Below are 19208 nucleotides of genomic sequence, written 5' to 3'. Positions count from 1 at the left end.
AGATGGTGGCCTCATTAAATCAGTCCTTGCCTTTTCACTTGGGAAGCTGGTTTAGTAATGATCACTAACATCCACAGAGCCTGTCTTCACAGATGGTTGCAAGCACTTCAAAGGCAGGTATACAACCTGCACCAAAACCCATTCTGCTCATTACAGTTGTTCCCAGGACTTCAGGCAAGCAGTGGCACATTATCCTCTACTTCAATCTAGACAGCACAAAAAGCATGAAAAGCTCAGTAGAAGGTCCCTGTTCTTCAGCAGCTAACAAACCATAGTCTCTCTCATTTTATCTACTGTCTGATGATGTGAAGGCTGAAAATGTAGATGTGCTGTGCAGACAAGAGACCTACCTTATGCTTTGCTTTGAAAGCTGAGTACACTTTGCAAGAAAGAATTCAACAACCATCGCCTCTCACTAATGTCAAATATACTTTTTTTTTAGTGAAGGAGGAAGCATAAGGTAGAAGAACAGCAATTAGCATTTCAGATTTTTACAGCCAAATCAGGGGCCATGATAAAGCACAGCAGACAAAGCAAGTATATTGAGGGGACACAAGTTCACATTTGGGATCAAGGTATGCTCATTGTGAGAGCAGGACAGAAAATTGCCCATGGTATACAGCAACAGATAGGAACATAACAGCTTAAAACCTGTAGTAAAGATTGCTAAATCCAGCTAGAACTGCACAGATGAGAATAATGACAAATTCAAGCTCTTAGTAAGAAAGTAACTCTCAACTCTCAGAATGAATCTCTAGGGCAAGACAGAAACTCCTTTTACCCCACATCCAGATAATCAGCAACACCCAAAACAGGCCAGCAACATCACTTGTGATCCACAAGGTCTTACAAGGAGCAGGAAACATCTCATTTCAGGGCACAGACAAAAAATCAAGACTCAGCAGCAGCTGACACAGAACAAAGCAGAAGACAAAGGAGCCACTTGCTTGCATTTCCATTTCAGGACTGTCTCCCTCCGGCACCGTCCGTGCCTCCAGTTCTGAGATACTTTCACCCTTTCCTTCACTGGAATGCCAGGCGCTCTGCAGAAAGAAGAAGAGAGATGAGATTAACAGCTGCGACTGATGCTGTATGAACAACAAATACACTCAAGCTGGTCACAGATTCCACAAATGATGAGCAAGCAAACACTGGTGGTGCCTGAGCCACACTAGCGTAAGCACACTCCTAAGAGTTGACAAGAAAGGAACACTGAGCAGGGTGGGTGCTTATCAGCATGGAAAGCCATACCTGATGATCATTAGTACAAGCCTTAAATCTGATCAAGACCTATCTAGTACACCAAATGCAACACAGGTTGAGACAAAACGTAATAACACTGAGCAGGGTGGGTGCTTATCAGCATGGAAAGCCATCCCTGATGATCATTAGTGTACAAGCCTTAAATCTGATCAAGACCTATCTAGTACACCAAATGCAACACAGGTTGAGACAAAACGTAATCAAAGCAAGATGACATGGAAAAAAACTACCAGAACAACTAGAGAAAAAGGACATCAGTTTTCTAATAGAGACTAAATTAAACCAATTAACATAAGGACACTACCACACAAGAACAGATGGAGGAAACACTAGTCAGAACACTGAGACTAGAAGCCAGGAGAGTGTGTCTAGACAGAAGACCGGTAAAGAAACTGCTCCAGACCCTGACCTACCTGACAATCACATAGCCAGATACAAGAATTAGAAATCAAGGTATGTTCAAACTAAAAATAAAATTCATTCACCTGTATAACCAACCACCTGATGCACACACGCCCCAAGACAGACTTTCTTTTGCAGCAGCTCACCAAACAACAGAGAATTCCACCACATTGCTGGAAAATTATTTATCCTCAGTCAGACAAACTTATGAACTGTAGTCTCTCTTTTAATAAGCAGTTACTGGGATACAAATCAAAGTTATTGGGATAAGCTGGGAAAAGCCAAGATCAGCACAGCTCAAGAGGTGACAAAAGGTAGATACCACCGAGACCTGGGGTCAAGGTCGCAGAGTCTACATGAACATACTTAGTTCAAGCAGCTGTTCAACATCTGTCTTGCTTTTACAATCCAGGGTGGATTATAAAGAGGGAGGAAGGGAAAAGACAGCATTAACTCCCATCTTTCTCATATCATAAACTTAATTATTTAATATCTTTGGTGGAGCTGCTTAGGTAGGAAAGATCAGAAAAGTACAAGAAGAAACTCTTGAAGTTATGCTTTGTAACTAGGGGTTGTGAACCACTAACTAGATTATAAAAGTTTATCCCCCATTAATTTCTCAATATCCAATGTTCTCAGATTTATAGGGATGAAGGGAAGATCATTGAGAGATGGTTATTGGTGCCTGACCAGAACAAGTTCCCTTCTCCCATCCCTACTATGCCCCCAACGCACTTCCCAAAAGTGGGATTTTGGGACACTCTGTCATTTTTAAAACAAAGATTACCTCCCTGTAAATAAACATCCCCTGTGGCTGTTAATGGGTGTAGGAATCTCTAACCTGGCCCTGGGGTCTGGCCAGATTCTCATTTTCCCAGCCTTCCTTCCATAGCCTCAGGCTCCTTTTTTTCTGCTCACCCTTCCCTCCCCTTTTCTATGCTTTCCGGCACTTAGTCACCATTATAATTTGACTGCATTCCTAGGCATGTGACCCATTTTAAACAAAAACAGCAACCACACATAAAAAAGCTTCTTGTCCCCTAGAAAGCTTTGTGACATTAGTTTATGATCAGTAGAGCCACACCAAATAAAACTGAATTTAGGAAGCTACGAGCTCTTTATTTCTCCTAACCCCTTCTAAAAAATAATAAACAAACCCATAGAGTTAGCCTAGGCTGCAGGAAGAGGAATTCCTGTTTTTAAAGGGAGCACTTGAAGGAGCTCATGTGACCAGATGAGGAGGTCTGAGATGAGGAACCCACAGCACTGAAATGTCAGGTCAGGTCCAGCAGCCTCTTCTCCTCATTGCTTATTACTCTCCCAGACAGAGCTCAGGCTCTCCGCCCACATCCAATTCCATTCATTATTCCAAAAGGCTTCTCCTCCCCACACTCAATCCTCAGTGAAGTTCTCCCCATGTACAGATTTTAAGTCACCAGCTTGCACAGTGATGGAAAACACACTCATGCCACAACCCCCTCCCTAACCCATACTGGCCCATCCAGACATCCTGAGCTCAATGCACAAACCCTACTAAGCCTAGATGTAATTTCCAAGGCTCCAAGAAGGGTGAATCTAAGGTCAAAAAAAGCAGCCCCCATCTTAACGCTGCTGGTCACTTTTCTATTTGAGGGGCAGGTCTTGATCCTCCCACTGCTGAAAGAGGAATTCCAGAAGACAGTCACACAGTGGCTTGGCCCAGAGTACCAGTTCACTACTGCAGTTACTCCTGTAACAGACACCTCTTCCTTTCACATGAATCAAAAGTTTCTGACTGGAAAGGGCGAGGGTTGGGTGGGGAGAACTATAGCTGACTGCATTCAGCTCTGGGGCCCCCAACATAAGAGGTTGTGGACCTGTTGGATCGAGTCCAGAGGAGGTCATGAAGAACATAATGAGCTGCAGCATCTCTGCTACAAGGACAGGCTGAGAGAGTTGTGCTTTTTCAGCTTGGAGAAGACAAGGCTCTGTGGAGACCTTAGAGCAGTTTTCCAGTACCTAACAGGGGCCTACAAGAAATCTGGAGAGGGACTTTCTACAAGGACATGTAGTGATAGCACAAGAAGAAATGGTTCTAAACCGGAAAAGGGTAGATTTAGATCACATATTAGGAAGAAATTCTTTACTGTGAGGGCGGTGAGTCACTGGCACAGGGTGCCCAGAGAAGCTGGGACTGCCCCATCCCTGGCAGTGTTCAAGGCCAGGTTGGATGGGGCTTGGAGCAACCTTGTTTTGTAGAAGGTGTCCCTGCCCTTCAACTTCAGCGGGTTGGAACTAGGTGATCTCTAAGGTCCCTTCCAACCCAAACCATTCTATGATCTATATGAGGGAAGGCTGGTGGGCTTTTGGAGGGTTATTTGCTTGTTTTGTCTTTTTGTTTGTTTTACTGTTAATAGATACATTATTCATCCAGCCTGCCTCTGCCATATTGCAATTCTGGATCCAGCTAATTTAAACATGTCTTAGAAACATCCATCCTTTATTTCTCAGACATTTTATTTATTCACAATAGAGGCAAGAAGGGGGACAGAACGTAGGGAGCCCATGAGAAAGGGAATGTAAAAATTGGACTGATGCATCCTTCCCCTTTACCAATATCAGGGCAGCAGAGGCTGAACTGCAATGATATTCACGTTTCTGTCAGAGACATTTGATCCCCTATAGCAGAAGACAAGTTAAATCAAGCCCAGTGATGGAATCAAGTGCCAAGATATAATCTGATTTGTTTCCTCAACAGCATCTCCCAGAGCAACTCCCAGAATACATCAACAAGGTGAACGTCACTGCAATGCACCTGAGCAGTTCTCAAATCTTAAGAGTTAAAAATTGTATCAACATATAAACTTAATCATTTGATAAAAAAGACCCTTTTCTCCCCTGCAAAGACTGTTTTGCTTCAATCATGATCAAACCATTTTCTATACGTGCAAATCTTTAAGAATTGTTCTATGATGACCTAAGATAATCAGCAGATATCACACATCCACACCAAGTGGTTGACCTAACTACCTCTCACTTCAGCAACTGGATTAAACATCTAAAGAGTCAGGAGATAAAACTACCTTATGAACACAAATGTTTTGTACAATACCGTGGAGGGACCACTATCCACCAGTTAATTAACATATTGACCTTTCTTAGTATGCAATCCAGCAAAATACAAAGCCACATGCTTAAAATTCAGTACATGCTTAAGTACACTGTGAAATCGAGATCTTGGCATTCATGTTTACAGAGAAGCCATGCAACAGTGAATTTCAAGACTGCTGAAGGCTGACTCACTGAAGAAGGACTCCTATTTTACCAGGACCTACAGAGTCCTGCATTAGAGGGCAACTGAAGTACAGCCCACCATCCTAGAAAGATGGCAAGAAACAAAGGATGAAGAAAATAGCAAACACTGAATGTGAAAACTCAATTAAATTCAAGCAAAATCCACTATCCATCCTATTTCAGAAGTCATGGCAGACTTGTGAAGCTCCCACTGACTGGAAAAGGGAAACATAATCCCCATTTCTAAAAAGGATAAAAAGGAAGACCCAGGTAACTACAGGCCAGTCAGTCTCACCTCGGTGAACAGCATGATCATAGAACAGATCCTCCTGGAAATTATGCTATGTACATGAAAAATAAGGAGGTGGTTGGTGACAGCCAATGTGACTTCAGTAAGGACAATCATGACTGACAAATTTGGTGGCCTTCTACAATGGGGTTACAGAACTGATGGGTAAGGGAAGAGGGACTGACATAATCTATCTGAACTTGTGCAGAGCATTTAACACTGTCTCACATGACATCTTTGTCTCTAAATTGGAGAGACACAGATTTCACGGATGGACCGCTTGGTAGATAAGGAATTTGCTGGATGGTCAAAGAGTTGCGGTTAACAGCTTGATGTCCAAGTGGAGACTGGTGATAAGTGGTGTTCCCCAGGAGTCAGTATTGGGACCAGCAATGTTCAACATCTTTGTCAGTGACATGGACAGCAGGATTGAGTGCACCCTCAGCCAATTTTTCAATGACACTGAGCTGTGTGATGCAGTTGACACACTGGATTGTACGGATGCCATTCAGAGGGTCCTTAACAGGCCTGAGAGGTGGGCCCATGCAAACCTCATGAAGTTCAACAAGGCCAAGTGCAAGGTCTTGCACCTGGATCAGGACAATCCCAGACACGACTACAGACTAGGGAGAGAATGGACTGAGAGCAGACCCGAGGAGAAAGACTTGGGAGTGCTGGTTGATGAGAAGCTCAACATGACCTATCAATGTACACCTACAGCCCAGAAAGCCAAGTATATATTGGGCTGCATCAAAATGAGTGTGACCAGCAGGTCAAGAGAGGTTATTCTTCCCCTCTACTCATCTCTCATGAGACCTCACCTGGAATACTGCATGCAGCCCTGGGACCCCAACATAAAAAGGGCACAGACCTGTTGGAGCAAGTCCAGAGGAGGGCAGCGAAGACTATAAAAAAGCTGGAGCACCTCTCCTAAGAAAACAGGCTAAGAGAGTTAGGCTTCTTCAGACTGGAGAAGAGAAGGCTTCAGGGAGACCTTAGAGCAGCTTTCCAGTACATAAAAGAGACCTACAAGAAAGTCGGTGAGGACTTCTTACAAAGGCAGGTAGTGACAACACAAGGAGGATGGTTCTAAACTGAAAGAGGGTAGATTTAGATCTAATATTAGGAAGAAATCCATTACTGTGAGGGTGATGAGACAGTGGAACAGGTTGCCTGTAGAAGCTGGGCCTGCCCTATCCCCAGCACAGTTCAAGGCCAGGCTGGACATGGCTTTGAGAAACCTGGTCTAGTGGAAGGTGCCCTTGCCCACGGCACCACAGCTGGAACTAGAAGATCTTTAAGATCCCTTCCAACCCAAACCATTCTATGAGTCTATGAAAACGTTCTTAAAGCCTATCAGAGCAAGGCTATCTTTGTCACTAGCTAATTAACCCCAAAAGCATTCTACCAGGACCCCAAATCATGCAGTGCAATACATGACCTGAAATAACGCATGTTTCCAACTGCAGACACTCCTGATGGAAGCTCCCCTTACAAAGACTTTGTTACATTAAGAAAGAGAAGCTGAACCTTTCTTTCAGCCCGAGAGAGTGTTCCAAGGATAAAAGCCATCCCAAGCAACCCATCATAAAGGATTTTTCATTTCCCCCTTCCTACCTCACCCCACCCTACAAGAAAAGTTAAAACTATTTTGCTCAAATTATGGATTTCCTCTCTTTCTTGGCAGAGTTACTAAAAGAAATGTAATATTCCTTCTGGAGCCCACTTCCCAGATGCTGAAGTGAGAGACTGGGACTATCCCCCCACAGCACCACTGACCCAGGTGACCTCAGCCACCATGGCAGTTGTTGGCCTGGGCCCCAGAAGAAAGCAATGAAAGAATCACTCAGCCAGAGACTAAGCACATCTCATCCTTAAGCTTCACTTCCAACAGCTTTTGCCTTCACTGATTCCCTCCCAAGCCAAGGTCCTTTGCCACCAGAATTGCTATTTCTGCAACAGCAAGAGCTTCTGTGCTTTACCACATACTAGGGAGATTTCTACTAGCCATCTACAATTTCAGCATGTGCCAAAACAATGCTGCCTGCAACAACACATACCATGTTACAGAAGATAACACCAACATGTCATACTGTGTATTTTCCCAGCTGCATGGGGCATCCTAACCCACCAAAGTCTTTTTGCTGCATTTTAAGTGCTGAAGAGCTCATCTGGAAACGCAAATCTGCAGAGACCTGCTGAGACAGAATCTCTTCTGTGGACAAAATCCGCTGTGTGCATAAAAGCTGTCACCAGTCTGCCAGGCCTGACTGGAAAGGTCATAGAGAGGAACAAATAGGTCACAGTAGCTAAGCCCCAGTTTCAACCTTGGCCCTGTGGCAGGGATGGCTAACACAGGGACCAACTGCACTTATTTGTGTAATGGTGACACACCTGTTGAGTGGCAGGGTCTCAGTGCAGTTACAAGTCACAGGCCACCAACAGACAGCCAAGAGGGAAAAGCTATTTCTGTCAGGAGCTCCTGTTGCTGTCCTCAACAAGTCAGCCAGCTTTCAAAACGGCTCTTCCACGACAAAAATTCCACCTGAATTCCTTTACCATATCGTGACCCATATTTAGCTTACTGCCAGGTTCAGTCTGCCTCCTGTGCTCCCCTCCTTCCTATTTGACATGGGTTCAAAAAACTCTGCGGACTTCTCTTGCTGTTTCTTGCCTCCTCTAGCGTGTCTACGCTCAGTTAGATGTCACCAGTCTGTGCAGATTTACCTCTACACCTCAAGCTCTGCTGAATGATTTAGCTGCATGAAGAAGCCAAAAACTCTAATCAGAATCACAGATACAAAAAAAAATCTGTACATGCAGACATACACGCCTTCACACAGGCTTCCCAAAAAAACATCGTCACCAAGGCTTACCCAGACAGACCATTCTGCCATTAAACGCGTTCTCCCCTACAAGTGGTTGTGATGGGATCATGGCTGGAAACTCCAGGCAGGATTTGGCCTCTAACAGGAACTTATGTAGGCTTTTTGGAGATGAAATCTGGGCTGCTTCCAAAAAGGCATGGCCCTGGGAAGACCTGAGGAAATCTGCAGCTGCTCAATGGTTGTCACATATACCCTCATTTGAAAGAGTAGACTAACAGGGCAGTGCTTGGACAGAATGAAATAATCCATAGCTAGCTCGCTTATGCATGTTACAGGGATAATAGCAGCAAGCACAACACACATTTTTTAAGCCCTGAACTAGGTAAAATTCTTCCTCCACTTTGAACTCGTGAAGATTTTAAGGGAAAGGTAGGCAGGTCTGAAAAAACTCCTCCAAAAAATTTCACATTCCCAGAACAACGAGCAGTTTCAATACTGTGGAGCTGTCTTGGCAGATCTGACCTGCCCAGCTGAAGACAGAATAGGAACAAATGTTATGGGAGTTTCTAAAAACCACTGACTTTTACAGCACAAAGCAATAGCTGTGTGCCCTCTTCCAGGATTTTGCCGTTATTGCAATATCCTCCCCAGAGTATTCCCCTTTGCATCATCTGCACCAGTTCATTGCCTACTCCATTTCTGATGAAGTAATGAAACCTTGGTAAAACAAGTTTTAAAAGATGAAGGAAACTGAAGCAGCTTTACAGGCAGTCACGCTCCCCCCCCTGCCAGCAGTGGAGGCAGAGGTCTCTTGTGATTGCTGCAGTTTGCATTAGGATTTGACTTGCATAGATTGGCCATTTCCTGCTCCTGCAGGTGTATATATTTTTCCAAGATCTGGAGAAAACACAGCTTTTATTAACTCACAGAATTGCTTGCATAAGCTCTTAAATACTCAAAGATGATAAATTCGTAAGTTAATGAATCTGTTTCTTTGAACTGGAGAATATACCACGTTCCTAGCGGGCGAGGCCAGATAGGAGACAGAGAGAGTGAAGACATCCAGTGGAACATTTCTCTATTTTGACAACAGCTGTTAATATATTACAAAGAGCACACTGCCAGGCTATTTAGGCTGCAACTTTTAAGTTGCCCTCTAAAATTCCTTTGTAACTACGGGGAAATAAGTTTAGGCCAGCTGCAACTTTAATTCCTTTCTTCCATGCTTTAAATAAAGAACCACCTTGCAATGAGCTCTTTGCCTCTCCGATTTCCTCAGTCCAAGGTGGTCCAGCAGGCAGGCACTGCATGAAGACTTAAAGCACCCTCTGCTATTCCTGGCTCTGACACTGACCTGCTGCACAGAGGGCAGCTTGGTTGACATCGCTCTGCCTCTTCTTCCCCTCCCAACCCTTGTTTACCCTGGCTATTTAGGCAGCAAGTAGAGACTGCTCTTGCTGGGCCTGTACAACAGCTGGCAAAACAGACACAGGCTACTAGACACAACTGTAATATCACTATACTCACCAAAAACCCCAAAGCCTTTGTGCTACTGCTCAGCTACAGTTTAGCTGCAGAAGCCATTCTTAAGCCTTAACTTTTCTGTGATATGCCGCCATGCATTTTTGGAACAAGAAAGCTCCTTTCACCTTATGTCACAAAGACGGGGCTCAACTCTTGCTTCAGCTGCTCTTAACAACCAAGTGAAGCAAAAAATCTTCAGCATAGGGACTATCTTTTTACCATACCCATGACAAGGTCTTGTTGCAGTACAGGAATTAAATTTAATTAACAATACATTAAATAAACATGACTATACAGAAAAAGTGGCAGCTTGACATACAGAGACTTGTAGGACAAGTGCCAAGAACCACATCCATCTAAACCCACTCTATACTTCCATAATAGTGACACAGCATCCTATTAAGCATTTACTTATTGCTGATTCAAAGAAGAAACGGCACATTTTTAACTCTAAGAATGTGCTTTAAGAACCCTTCCAAGTCAGGCCCTGCTGTCCCTAACATACAATAATTCACACTGATGTGAACCTAGTGATCCCCTCCCTCCCCCCCCAAAGGAATGAAGCATACAGAAACATTGATCAAATCCAATTTCTTTCCTCTTCTGCAAGTGCACAGTTAAATCAATACCTTAAATACTTAACTTTGCTTACATCTGCAGCTCCCTATTAGCTGAATCTACCAGAAAGGGCAAATATGAAAGATTGCCAATGTTGTGAATATGTTTTTTCAGCATAACATCCAGTGTCTGGGATTAAGTCCACATCTTCCTTTGACAACATTAGCAACTCCATTTAAAATTATTTAAACCTGTGTCCTGAGATAAACAAACTGGCAATATTTAAAGGTACATAGGATGAGAAATAGGTAATTTTAAAAACCAAAATCAAGTTATTTCAGGTATACTACAATTTCTCTTTTCCATGCTGTTCACAGGGGTTTGCAAACAGTAATAAATTTTCCACTCTGTTTCAGCATACAAAGTTTTATAAGCAAGCTGACTGTGCAAACAGTTGTTTCACTACAAGCTAAAGCCTGTTCCCTCCCACCTTCTCATTACAATTATCTGAAGATACACCTAACAGAAGCAACATTTTAAAGGAATGGTGTCATTTTCAAGTTAATCACCCTTTAAAAAAATGGAGAAGTGGGGGTGGGGGGATAAGTTTCACAGCTATCTTACACTCCAGGCTCAAATTTATCTCTATTTACAAAGCATTAGCAGATGGCTTATCAGAAGCCATTTAACAGCAGAAATGATCAACCTATTCTGAGATGGGGTTTTTTGTTTTAAACAGTGAATACTCCCCAGACTAGTTTTTAACTTCTGCCAGCCTCCCAGGGACCATCAGTTTAAGATCTAATGTTAGAACCATGCATGCTACTTCATTAAGTACATTTACCATAAACGGTTCCAGCCGTTGCTTTCTCAACTGCGGACAGTATTGCACAAAAACCTCCTAAAAGGAAAAACCAGTGTTCACCTCATGCAACGTTATCCAGAATGTGCAATAGAAGCTTCAGCTCTTGAGCAAGTCAAAGCCAAGCTTGACAAACTCAAGATTTATGCCATATCACTAAGAAAGCACAGTTATCAAGAAGGTCCAGCTATCCATCATCTTCATCACCATTCTATTTACCTAGAGATATTTTAGCTTAAATACCTACTCAGCTCAAATCTAACTTTCAGTGAGCAACCTGACAAGTTCCTACTTAGAATTACTATAAAAAAAACCTGCATGCCCAGAAGCTTACTTCAATCCCTGCCCAACCTGTATTCGCTAGTCAAATAAAACATAACCTCTCTCTACAAACCTTACCCCCTCAGTTACAAAAGCAGCAATCTTGAAGACTGCTCTTGATCTTGGAGATACGCATGAGACGCAAGCGGTATAGAAGAGACATGGCTATTTAAAACCTTTGAGCTGCCACAAAGACTAAACTCTTCTTCAGCTAAGCAGAAATTTCACAACAGTACCACAACTCAACACATGCACTCATGCTGGTTCTTCTGGAGATGTACAGCTATCCAGACCCCTAAGATACAGCAATATGCCTTTGTCTTTTATCTGTTGCCAGAACTGTCTACACTACTAGAGCAGAACTCCTGCAACTGGCCCCAGATGCTGGAACTTCACACAAGGAACACAAGTGCTTGACTTTCAGGCACTCTTCATAAGACATGGCATGCCATTTCAAAGAACTGAAGATCATCTGAGCCTTCCAAGAAGTTAAAAGTAATTGAAGGACTCATCCTCCAGATATATCTCAAGGTTCCTGCATAACCAGCTTGTAACAGTACTCTGTGAGTTACCCATGACTGAACTCCCTAGGACCAGGGCAGTGCTGACCAATACTAAAAGCAGCACTCAGTACTAGAGCTGTTTAAAGAAAACTTGAAAATAGGACCCAGCACAAAAGCACATCCTAGAATTACTAAAAAAACCCAACCCTGTTCATAGCAAACCTAACGGCATTGAAACCCCTGGGAGCTTATGATACTCTAGCAGCCTCCCCTTCACTTAAACCCTCTGACCTAGCAAACCACTTCTGTAGCTGTTTATAGACCTGCATTCCTCTGCAGTGGGAAGTGGTGGTCCTTATACATGCTGCACCTGCTCTGCTGTACACCTGATCCCTCCTGCAACTTAAGTAGCAGAGTATCACCTTATTATTAATGAAAAATACAGAACTTCATTTCCTCAGGAGACAAAATCATATATCACAGTAGACAGAGTCCAGTGCACAGCCATTCTGCAGCACTCATTCTTGCTGACTTCCAAGGAATCTGCGCTTAACTTTCAAGCTGTGAAGACTGAATCGGTTGAAGTCCTGGCCTGAAAACCCAACACAAGGATTTTCAGTACAACCAAAGTCCTGCTAGCAGAAGCCATAATTATTTCTCTAAAGTCTGGGCCATTAGTGAGATAATAATATGACACAGCAAAATACATCTCAAAACCTGACATCCCATCTTTCAATTGATGTCAACGTAGTATTTACGGAAACAATAGTGAATCACTGGATGACAAATAAGATGCTGGGCTAGCAGCTAAAGGGAAACCATAGGAAGGGATTCATACGTCCTTCAAAAATAAACAACTTCTTGGTATCCTCTAAGTATCAAGGAAAGCTCACATTGTGTGGCTGCCTCCGAGTGGCGTTTCATAAACTGGCAATTTTGAGAAAGGAAAGCAATCTCTGGGTCTTTACCAACCACTGCCAAGCCCCAAGCCCCAAAACCACTTCATCTAGAAAGACGCTGGTGTCACACACAGCAAAGCCAAGAGGGCTCACACATATTCTCAACCTGTGATGTGCCATTGAACTGGCGAAAAAGCCAGTAACAACCCCTACCCACAGTTATACCCGCAAGCTGCTCCATGAACAGAATCTAAGGAATGTGTGCCTGGGGCCCCCTACCACAAAGGCTCTTGTGCCTAGTAACATACATAAGCCCACTCTAGAGCCTCTACCCAAAACACCAGTGCAGGCCTTTCTCCCTTTCAGCTTCTTCCCTGAGGTGTCTTTAGCTCCATGGCAGGGAGCACTGCTCATGAACAGAGAGGGAGCGTGGGCACACAGGAGTCACCCCAATAGCATATGACAGCTCCCTCTATCTCCTCGTGTTCCCAACCGCCCCAGCTTGAAGCCCCTCACCCCTGCGTGTCTTGTTAGAAGTTTGGGAGACAGAGATGATCTGAAGAGGCCTCAGGCCCCAGTACTTGACAGATCACTCCCGCCGGGCTTGGCGCTGTCGCGGCCCAGAAAGGCCCCGCCATCCTCGCCCGCTTCCTTGCAGGACCAAGAAGCACCTCCCGACAAACTCCCCCAAGACTCCACGGCAGGGCCGGGGTCAGGGCCCACCACACACGGTCCCTTCCCCTCCCAGGGGCGGCCCCACCGCGGGCCCGGTGCCACGGCCCCTTCCTCTGCCTTCGCCTCCCCTCTTAGCGCAGACTAACGACAGCGCAGCCGCGTTTCGAGAATAGCTTCCCCTTCCCTCCGCCCCCTCACGGCAGCGGGGAGTCCCTCTTAGCGACTACGCCAGGAGCGCAGAACGCCCCTTAGCAACCAACTAGGCCGCAAGATCCTCGGCCTTTCCCAGCCGCCGCGGCCGCCTCCCCCCGCCCTTCCGCCGGGAAGGCCGCGCTTACAGGTCGGTGCCGAGCTGGGTGAAGCCGGAGTTGAGGCAGCCACGGGCTATGCGCCTCCAGAGGAGATCGCGGCTACTGAGGAAGCGCAGGCGGCGGCAGACTTGGCCCAGACGGCCCAAGGCCTGCGCGTCCAGGTAGGAGCAGATGAGGAGCAGCAGCTCCTCGGGTAAGGCCCAAAGCGGGGAGGAGGGGGAGGAGGCCTGGGATCCCCCCTCCGCCTGGGGGGATCGGGGGCTGCCCTTCCTCCCCATGGAGCAGCAGCTCCTGCCCCTCCTCCCCGGGAGCCGGAGCTGCTGCTGCCCGGGGGAGGCCAAGCCATGGACGGGGCAGCCGCTCCCCAGTCACATGGGGCAGGAGCCGCTGCTGTCACTCCCCCCCTCCGGGGGAGGAGACGGCTACCGGGGCGGGAGGGGGCACAGGGCTGCCGACCCCACCCTCGTTAGAGAATTAATTCGTTAACGGGAGCGGCTGGGACTCTCCCTGCCCAAATGTCCTCCCTACAGCATCCGGCACTCGGGTCCGTATTCTTCCGAGCTGGGATTAGTAACATCGCCTGACCCATGTGTTCGTTAGTAACGTGAATAATCGATGGTGAGTACGGTGATCGCAGGTAACCGGAGCATCTGCTCCACCACCTGGAGCGACCCCAGTAGACACTACACCCCTTCCTGCGAAGGGGAACTGCAAGGTGATTAATGCTCATTAATTATCCTTAAGCAGTCGGGAGTGCCTGTCACCCACAAAGTGACAGCAGGGGTCATCTGGTGCTGCACAGCAGTTTTCAACACTCCCAAATTCCTGGGCCGCATATGCCCACGTAAGAGCAGGCCCTGCTACAGTGGATTTAAGGCTGTCTTTTCACATGTACCCTCTGACGCAGTCAGTTCCCTTTTCCAGGGCTCCATATGGCAGGGTCTGAAAAGTGCTCTCACTTCACACGTTTGGGTACATATATACAAGCACACCCTCCCAAAGAACAGTTCATAATAACTGAGTCATTGTTGCCATCCACAGGAGCCTGGAGTACTGACAATGCGGAAGGATTCTGGTCCAAAATGGCAAAGTAGCCCTCCACAGACGGTGGAACAGGAAAATATGAGTCTAGTGTTGTGGTGTTCCTTCTTATAGCACTTTCCACTCTACAAAAGCTTGAAATGCTTCGGGAAATTTCTCCCTCAAAATTAAAAAATAGATAAATTATAAGTTCATCATCTGCTTAGAATGCTTTGAACAGGTATCACTTACCCACCGCAGTCTGCATCTCCTTTTGCGCAGTGGAGTAGGAAAATAAATCTCAGTATATAATGAGGTTACCATAGCATACAGGCCTTTAGACAGTACTTGCATCCTTTCCAGAAGGTCATCTTATCTGTGTAATCTCAAGCACTCAAATATTCATAAAAATCACCAACTCTGGAAGCTTCATGTTTGAGAGATTCAAAACTGCTGGCTGAGGAGCTGTGGTCCATTTATACCAAGTTTCAATACACCCTGGAAGTCAGGGAGGTTCCAGAAGGCAGCAAATGCTCTATCAGCGTTTATGACAAGTGAATCAGATGGCCAAAGTAATTAAAAATTTCTCAACCTAAATTTGAGCTCAGGTGAAGTAACAGCACATCTGGTACAGGAGTTAAGTAGCCAACTAAAAGAGAGGTTAATATAACAAATTTTGCTTAGCATGAGATTATGGAAACTTGGTATGAATGCAGTTTTATATTAACTTAATATCTTTTTGATGACATTAAACTTAACTCTTGTAATAGACTTCAGCAATGTCTGAAATATTAAATTATTAAAATGTGAATGACTTCTCCATCTTCAATTGTTATTGTAAAGACAAATTTATTACCAAGTCGGTCTTTCTCTAGTAGGATCCCATAGAGACAGCTTATAGACCCTACGCTAGCATTTAAAAATACACATATTTTTACTAGCAACCTGAAAAAAAAAATCTGAAATCATTATTAGCAAAGCTTTATAGAAGGCACAAAGCATGGGGCAAGAGGCAAAGGAAGCTTGTGGCTGCATAACCCTATGTTAAGTTTAAGCATAATCAAATCATATGTATTTCAGTCAAGCCAAATGTAAAGGCTCACATCTAGGAACAAAGAATGTAGGTCACCCTGAAAGGATGTAACTCTATCCTGCAAAGCTGCAATTCCGTAAAGACTTCATTAAGATGAATAATCAGCTGAACGTGAGCTCCTTCTGCAGTGCTGTGACCAAAGGGCTAGTGCTGTCCTGGGAAACAAACAAGAGCCAGGAGGTTCTTTCACCTCTGGTTTTGACTCTGTTGTGACTGCTTTGGAAATAATTTGTCCAGCCAACATTTCAAGAAGGATGTTGAAAAACTAGAGGGGTTTCAAAGAAGAGTAGTAAGAATGATTACAGGACTGTCAAACATGTTTTATAGTGAGACCCAAAGTGCTCAGTCTGTTTAGCTTTCTAAAGAGAAGGTTAAGGTGTGAGGTGATCATACCTTACGAGCACTGAAACAGGAAGAAAAATCTGGTAATACCAGGATCTTCTGTTTAGCAGACAAAGAGATAACATCTCTTGACAGAAGGCGATGGGAAACAAATTCATAAATAAAGCATGCTTTTGTAGTGAAGAAAATTAACTGTTGAAACAGTTTATCAAGATTTATGGTAGATTCACCATTACTGGATTAAAAACAAACAAACAATACCAGCCTTTTTGTTGTTTGGTTGGTTGGGAATTTTTTCCCTTAGAGGGAGAGCCTAGCAAGACCACAATGCTAAGTCTTAAACCAGGAACTGACCTGGTGAGTCCTAACTTAGGATATCGAGCTAAGACAATCAAAGGGGTTCCTTCTGGTCTTAGGCTCTGCTACTCTACAGAGCCAACATCTGCACAGCGTTTGTTGCACTGTGCAGTGTGATTCCCATATTCCAGTGTACACCAGTCTCCAGACTATGACTGTGCCACTTCACTTTACCAAGGAAACTTCTTGGTGTAGTCCAGAAGGAACTTGGGTGCAAAGTAACACATACAGTGTGATCCTCTGGGACCCTGGGACCAAAGTATGGACAAGTGCATCTGTAGAACTGGGGCCTTAGGGCTCTCCAGTTTGTATAAACAAGGTATAAACAACTGTGAAATACCTGGCTAAGGTGAAATGTGTGTTTGCACACAGTAATCACAGGGAGGGTCAAATATAGTCCATACAGGGGACACAGATCAATGTGAAGAAAAATTATGAGAAGTTGCACTTAAATGTATCGTTTTCTAATGTGAATAATTGCCTTACAATATAGTAACAGTAATTATTCTTTATCCAAAACATAGATACCATTATTTTCTTGGGGTTTTGGTTTGGGGTTTGGGGTTTTTTTTCTCTTTTTAAGAGAAATGGACCTGCAACTGCATACACTTCCCAGGAATGGGTTCAGTTACTGTTATTGCTGTGGAGCTTTCAAAGCTGTGCATCGCAGGCTAAGAACCCAATAGCCTTCCCAGCAATGCCAAAGTAAGCGCATATGTATGTGTCTGCAAGAGAAGTAACCAAGGAAGATTCTGGACCATTACTGAAACTGTATGTGTAGCATGATTATTGCCATTACATTGTTCATACTCTTAATAAAGGACTCTGTGCAAGTGCTCACTGCTGTATAATCATAAAATCAATAATGTATCCTTCCCAAATCTTGCAGCGAAAGATCCCAATCTTTTCATGGCCCACAACCACTCTGAGCCTTTATAAAATGGGGTAGGGTGCTGTGCTGCAGAAGTAGACCCTTCCAGTATCATGGCTTGCAAGGTTTCTAAGCTAAAAACTGGGGAGAACTTTTACCTCTAAAGTTTGTGCTTTAACAGTATTAAGTCAATGAAATCCTGCTTGGAAGAAACACCATTTCAATACCTGTCTGTCAATCTTTATGGTTTTTTTTCCTGTCTTCAAGGGGTTTTATTATTCGCAGTGCCCTCAAATACACCTTTCCAGCTAAAGACACAATCATGTGGACAGCTCTTTGTTTTGTTTTTCCTTCCAACCAATGCTTTTGTGTATTTCTGAAACTTAAGACACCTCCTCTGCTACTACAGTACTTATCTGTAACACCATCGCTTTGAGGGATTAAAGCAGGTTACTTGTTACACACTTAGATCAAGAGTTATCTGAGTAGAAAGTCTATCCCGTTAGGGTTGGCGGAATCTGTTTTTGATCTTGAGTTGTTTTGATTTTCTCTGAGAGCAAGTAACATGTTATTTTAACTTCTGAATAAGGTGTGCTACCTGACTGTGTCTCTTCTGTTTGGCAGAAAGGATTAGAAACCTCCACGGAACTTGCACTCTATTAAAGCAGAGTGCTCACCATTGAGAGCCAAGGAGCCGAATTGTTTTCAGATTATATGTGTGTGTGTGTCTTTCCCACATCAAAGACTTTGATGGAAGCTGTTCACGCTATTGTCAGGAATGCAGGGATTGGCACAAAGGTGATTAGCAAAATTGCTTTTCTGCAGGAGAAGCACAAAAATTATCGAAGGATTAAAGAGGATAAAATTAAAAGGTTATGCTGAATTTGGGGATAAATTTTCTCCTTTTTATCCCAAATTATACATATTGATTTGGTTTTACCCATAAAAGGTCTGCCAGAAGAAATCAGGTTTAGAAGGTATTTGGTATGAATTCAGTTAAAGGGCAAGGAAAAACCTTCCCTTAAAAATAATCCCAACAGACCTTACCCTGTGTGCTTCCAAATCCCATCTACAAGAAGCTTTTAATGAGTTCTAAGGGCACCAGGATCCTTACAAGGTTCTCAGCAGCCACAACATCAGGACCTTCAGTCATAATTATGCTGAAGATTATGAAAACAAACAATTCCATAAATCAGTTTGTCACCAGTGATGCTCTTTGTTTACTTTTCTCATTACACTCTGCTGACAAAGATACTAAATTGGGGAAATCGCTTTCATTATCCACTTGCTAGACACATGCAATGCTTTTGTATTTTGATCAGCAGCTGAGCTGCTTGAATGGTTAGGAGAAAAAAAAAAAGGCAATAAAAAGGGATTCTCAAATATTTTAGTGTATCAAAATGAGCAGCCGTGCCTTCCAGAAGCTCTCTTGCTTGGCAAAACCAGTGCAATAAAAAATATCTATCCCCTCCCAAAGCCAGCAGAATTGTCTCATCTTGCTGGTTCGGACTCTGTCTGTTGTTCATTTTAGTTTGAACAGTCCTCTATGATTTGCCAAGCACCGGCCATATACCTATTTCTTGTCTTTGCATTTTGGAGTTTGTTTGTTTTACTTATGTATTATTTTCTGGAAGTCACCCAGAATATTTTATTTGTTTTTAACCTCATTTATCAAAGTATTATCTAAAGCATCTGTTCAGAAAATGTTCATTTTAGCTGTTTTCCCAACAATGACCTTCTTCCTCCCCCCCAGGCCACATCAAGTTGTCACTCACCAGACAGCTGTGGAATTTGGAATCATTCCTTTTAAATGCTTT

At 43.9% G+C, this 19208-nt stretch overlaps 1 protein-coding gene and 1 long non-coding RNA gene across 4 annotated transcripts in view; one reads left to right on the top strand and one right to left on the bottom strand.

Moving 5' to 3' along the window:
• Window positions 1–14075, bottom strand: part of FBXW4 (F-box and WD repeat domain containing 4) — a 63901-nt gene extending 49826 nt beyond the window's left edge. For 2 of the 3 annotated variants that reach the window (XM_065672093.1, XM_065672094.1), the window contains exons 1-2: window positions 13736–14075; window positions 948–1043 (exon numbers count right to left, since the gene is read on the bottom strand). In XM_065672093.1, coding sequence (XP_065528165.1) covers window positions 948–1043; window positions 13736–13986 — 347 coding nt within the window. In that variant the 5' untranslated portion in view covers window positions 13987–14075. The remainder of the gene's footprint in view (window positions 1–947; window positions 1044–13735) is intronic. The other variant, XM_065672095.1, reaches the window with a different exon arrangement.
• Window positions 13454–15543, top strand: LOC136010626 (uncharacterized). The gene is made up of 3 exons (XR_010610942.1): window positions 13454–13869; window positions 14239–14326; window positions 14750–15543. It is a non-coding gene; the product is annotated as an uncharacterized LOC136010626 (long non-coding RNA).
• The last annotated feature ends 3665 nt before the right edge of the window (window positions 15544–19208 follow it).

Source organism: Lathamus discolor, chromosome 3 (genome assembly GCF_037157495.1).
Source record: "Lathamus discolor isolate bLatDis1 chromosome 3, bLatDis1.hap1, whole genome shotgun sequence".
Taxonomy (NCBI): domain Eukaryota; kingdom Metazoa; phylum Chordata; class Aves; order Psittaciformes; family Psittacidae; genus Lathamus; species Lathamus discolor.
The sequence above is the reverse complement of the archived record's forward strand: the minus strand, read 5'-3'. Positions and strand labels throughout refer to the sequence as shown.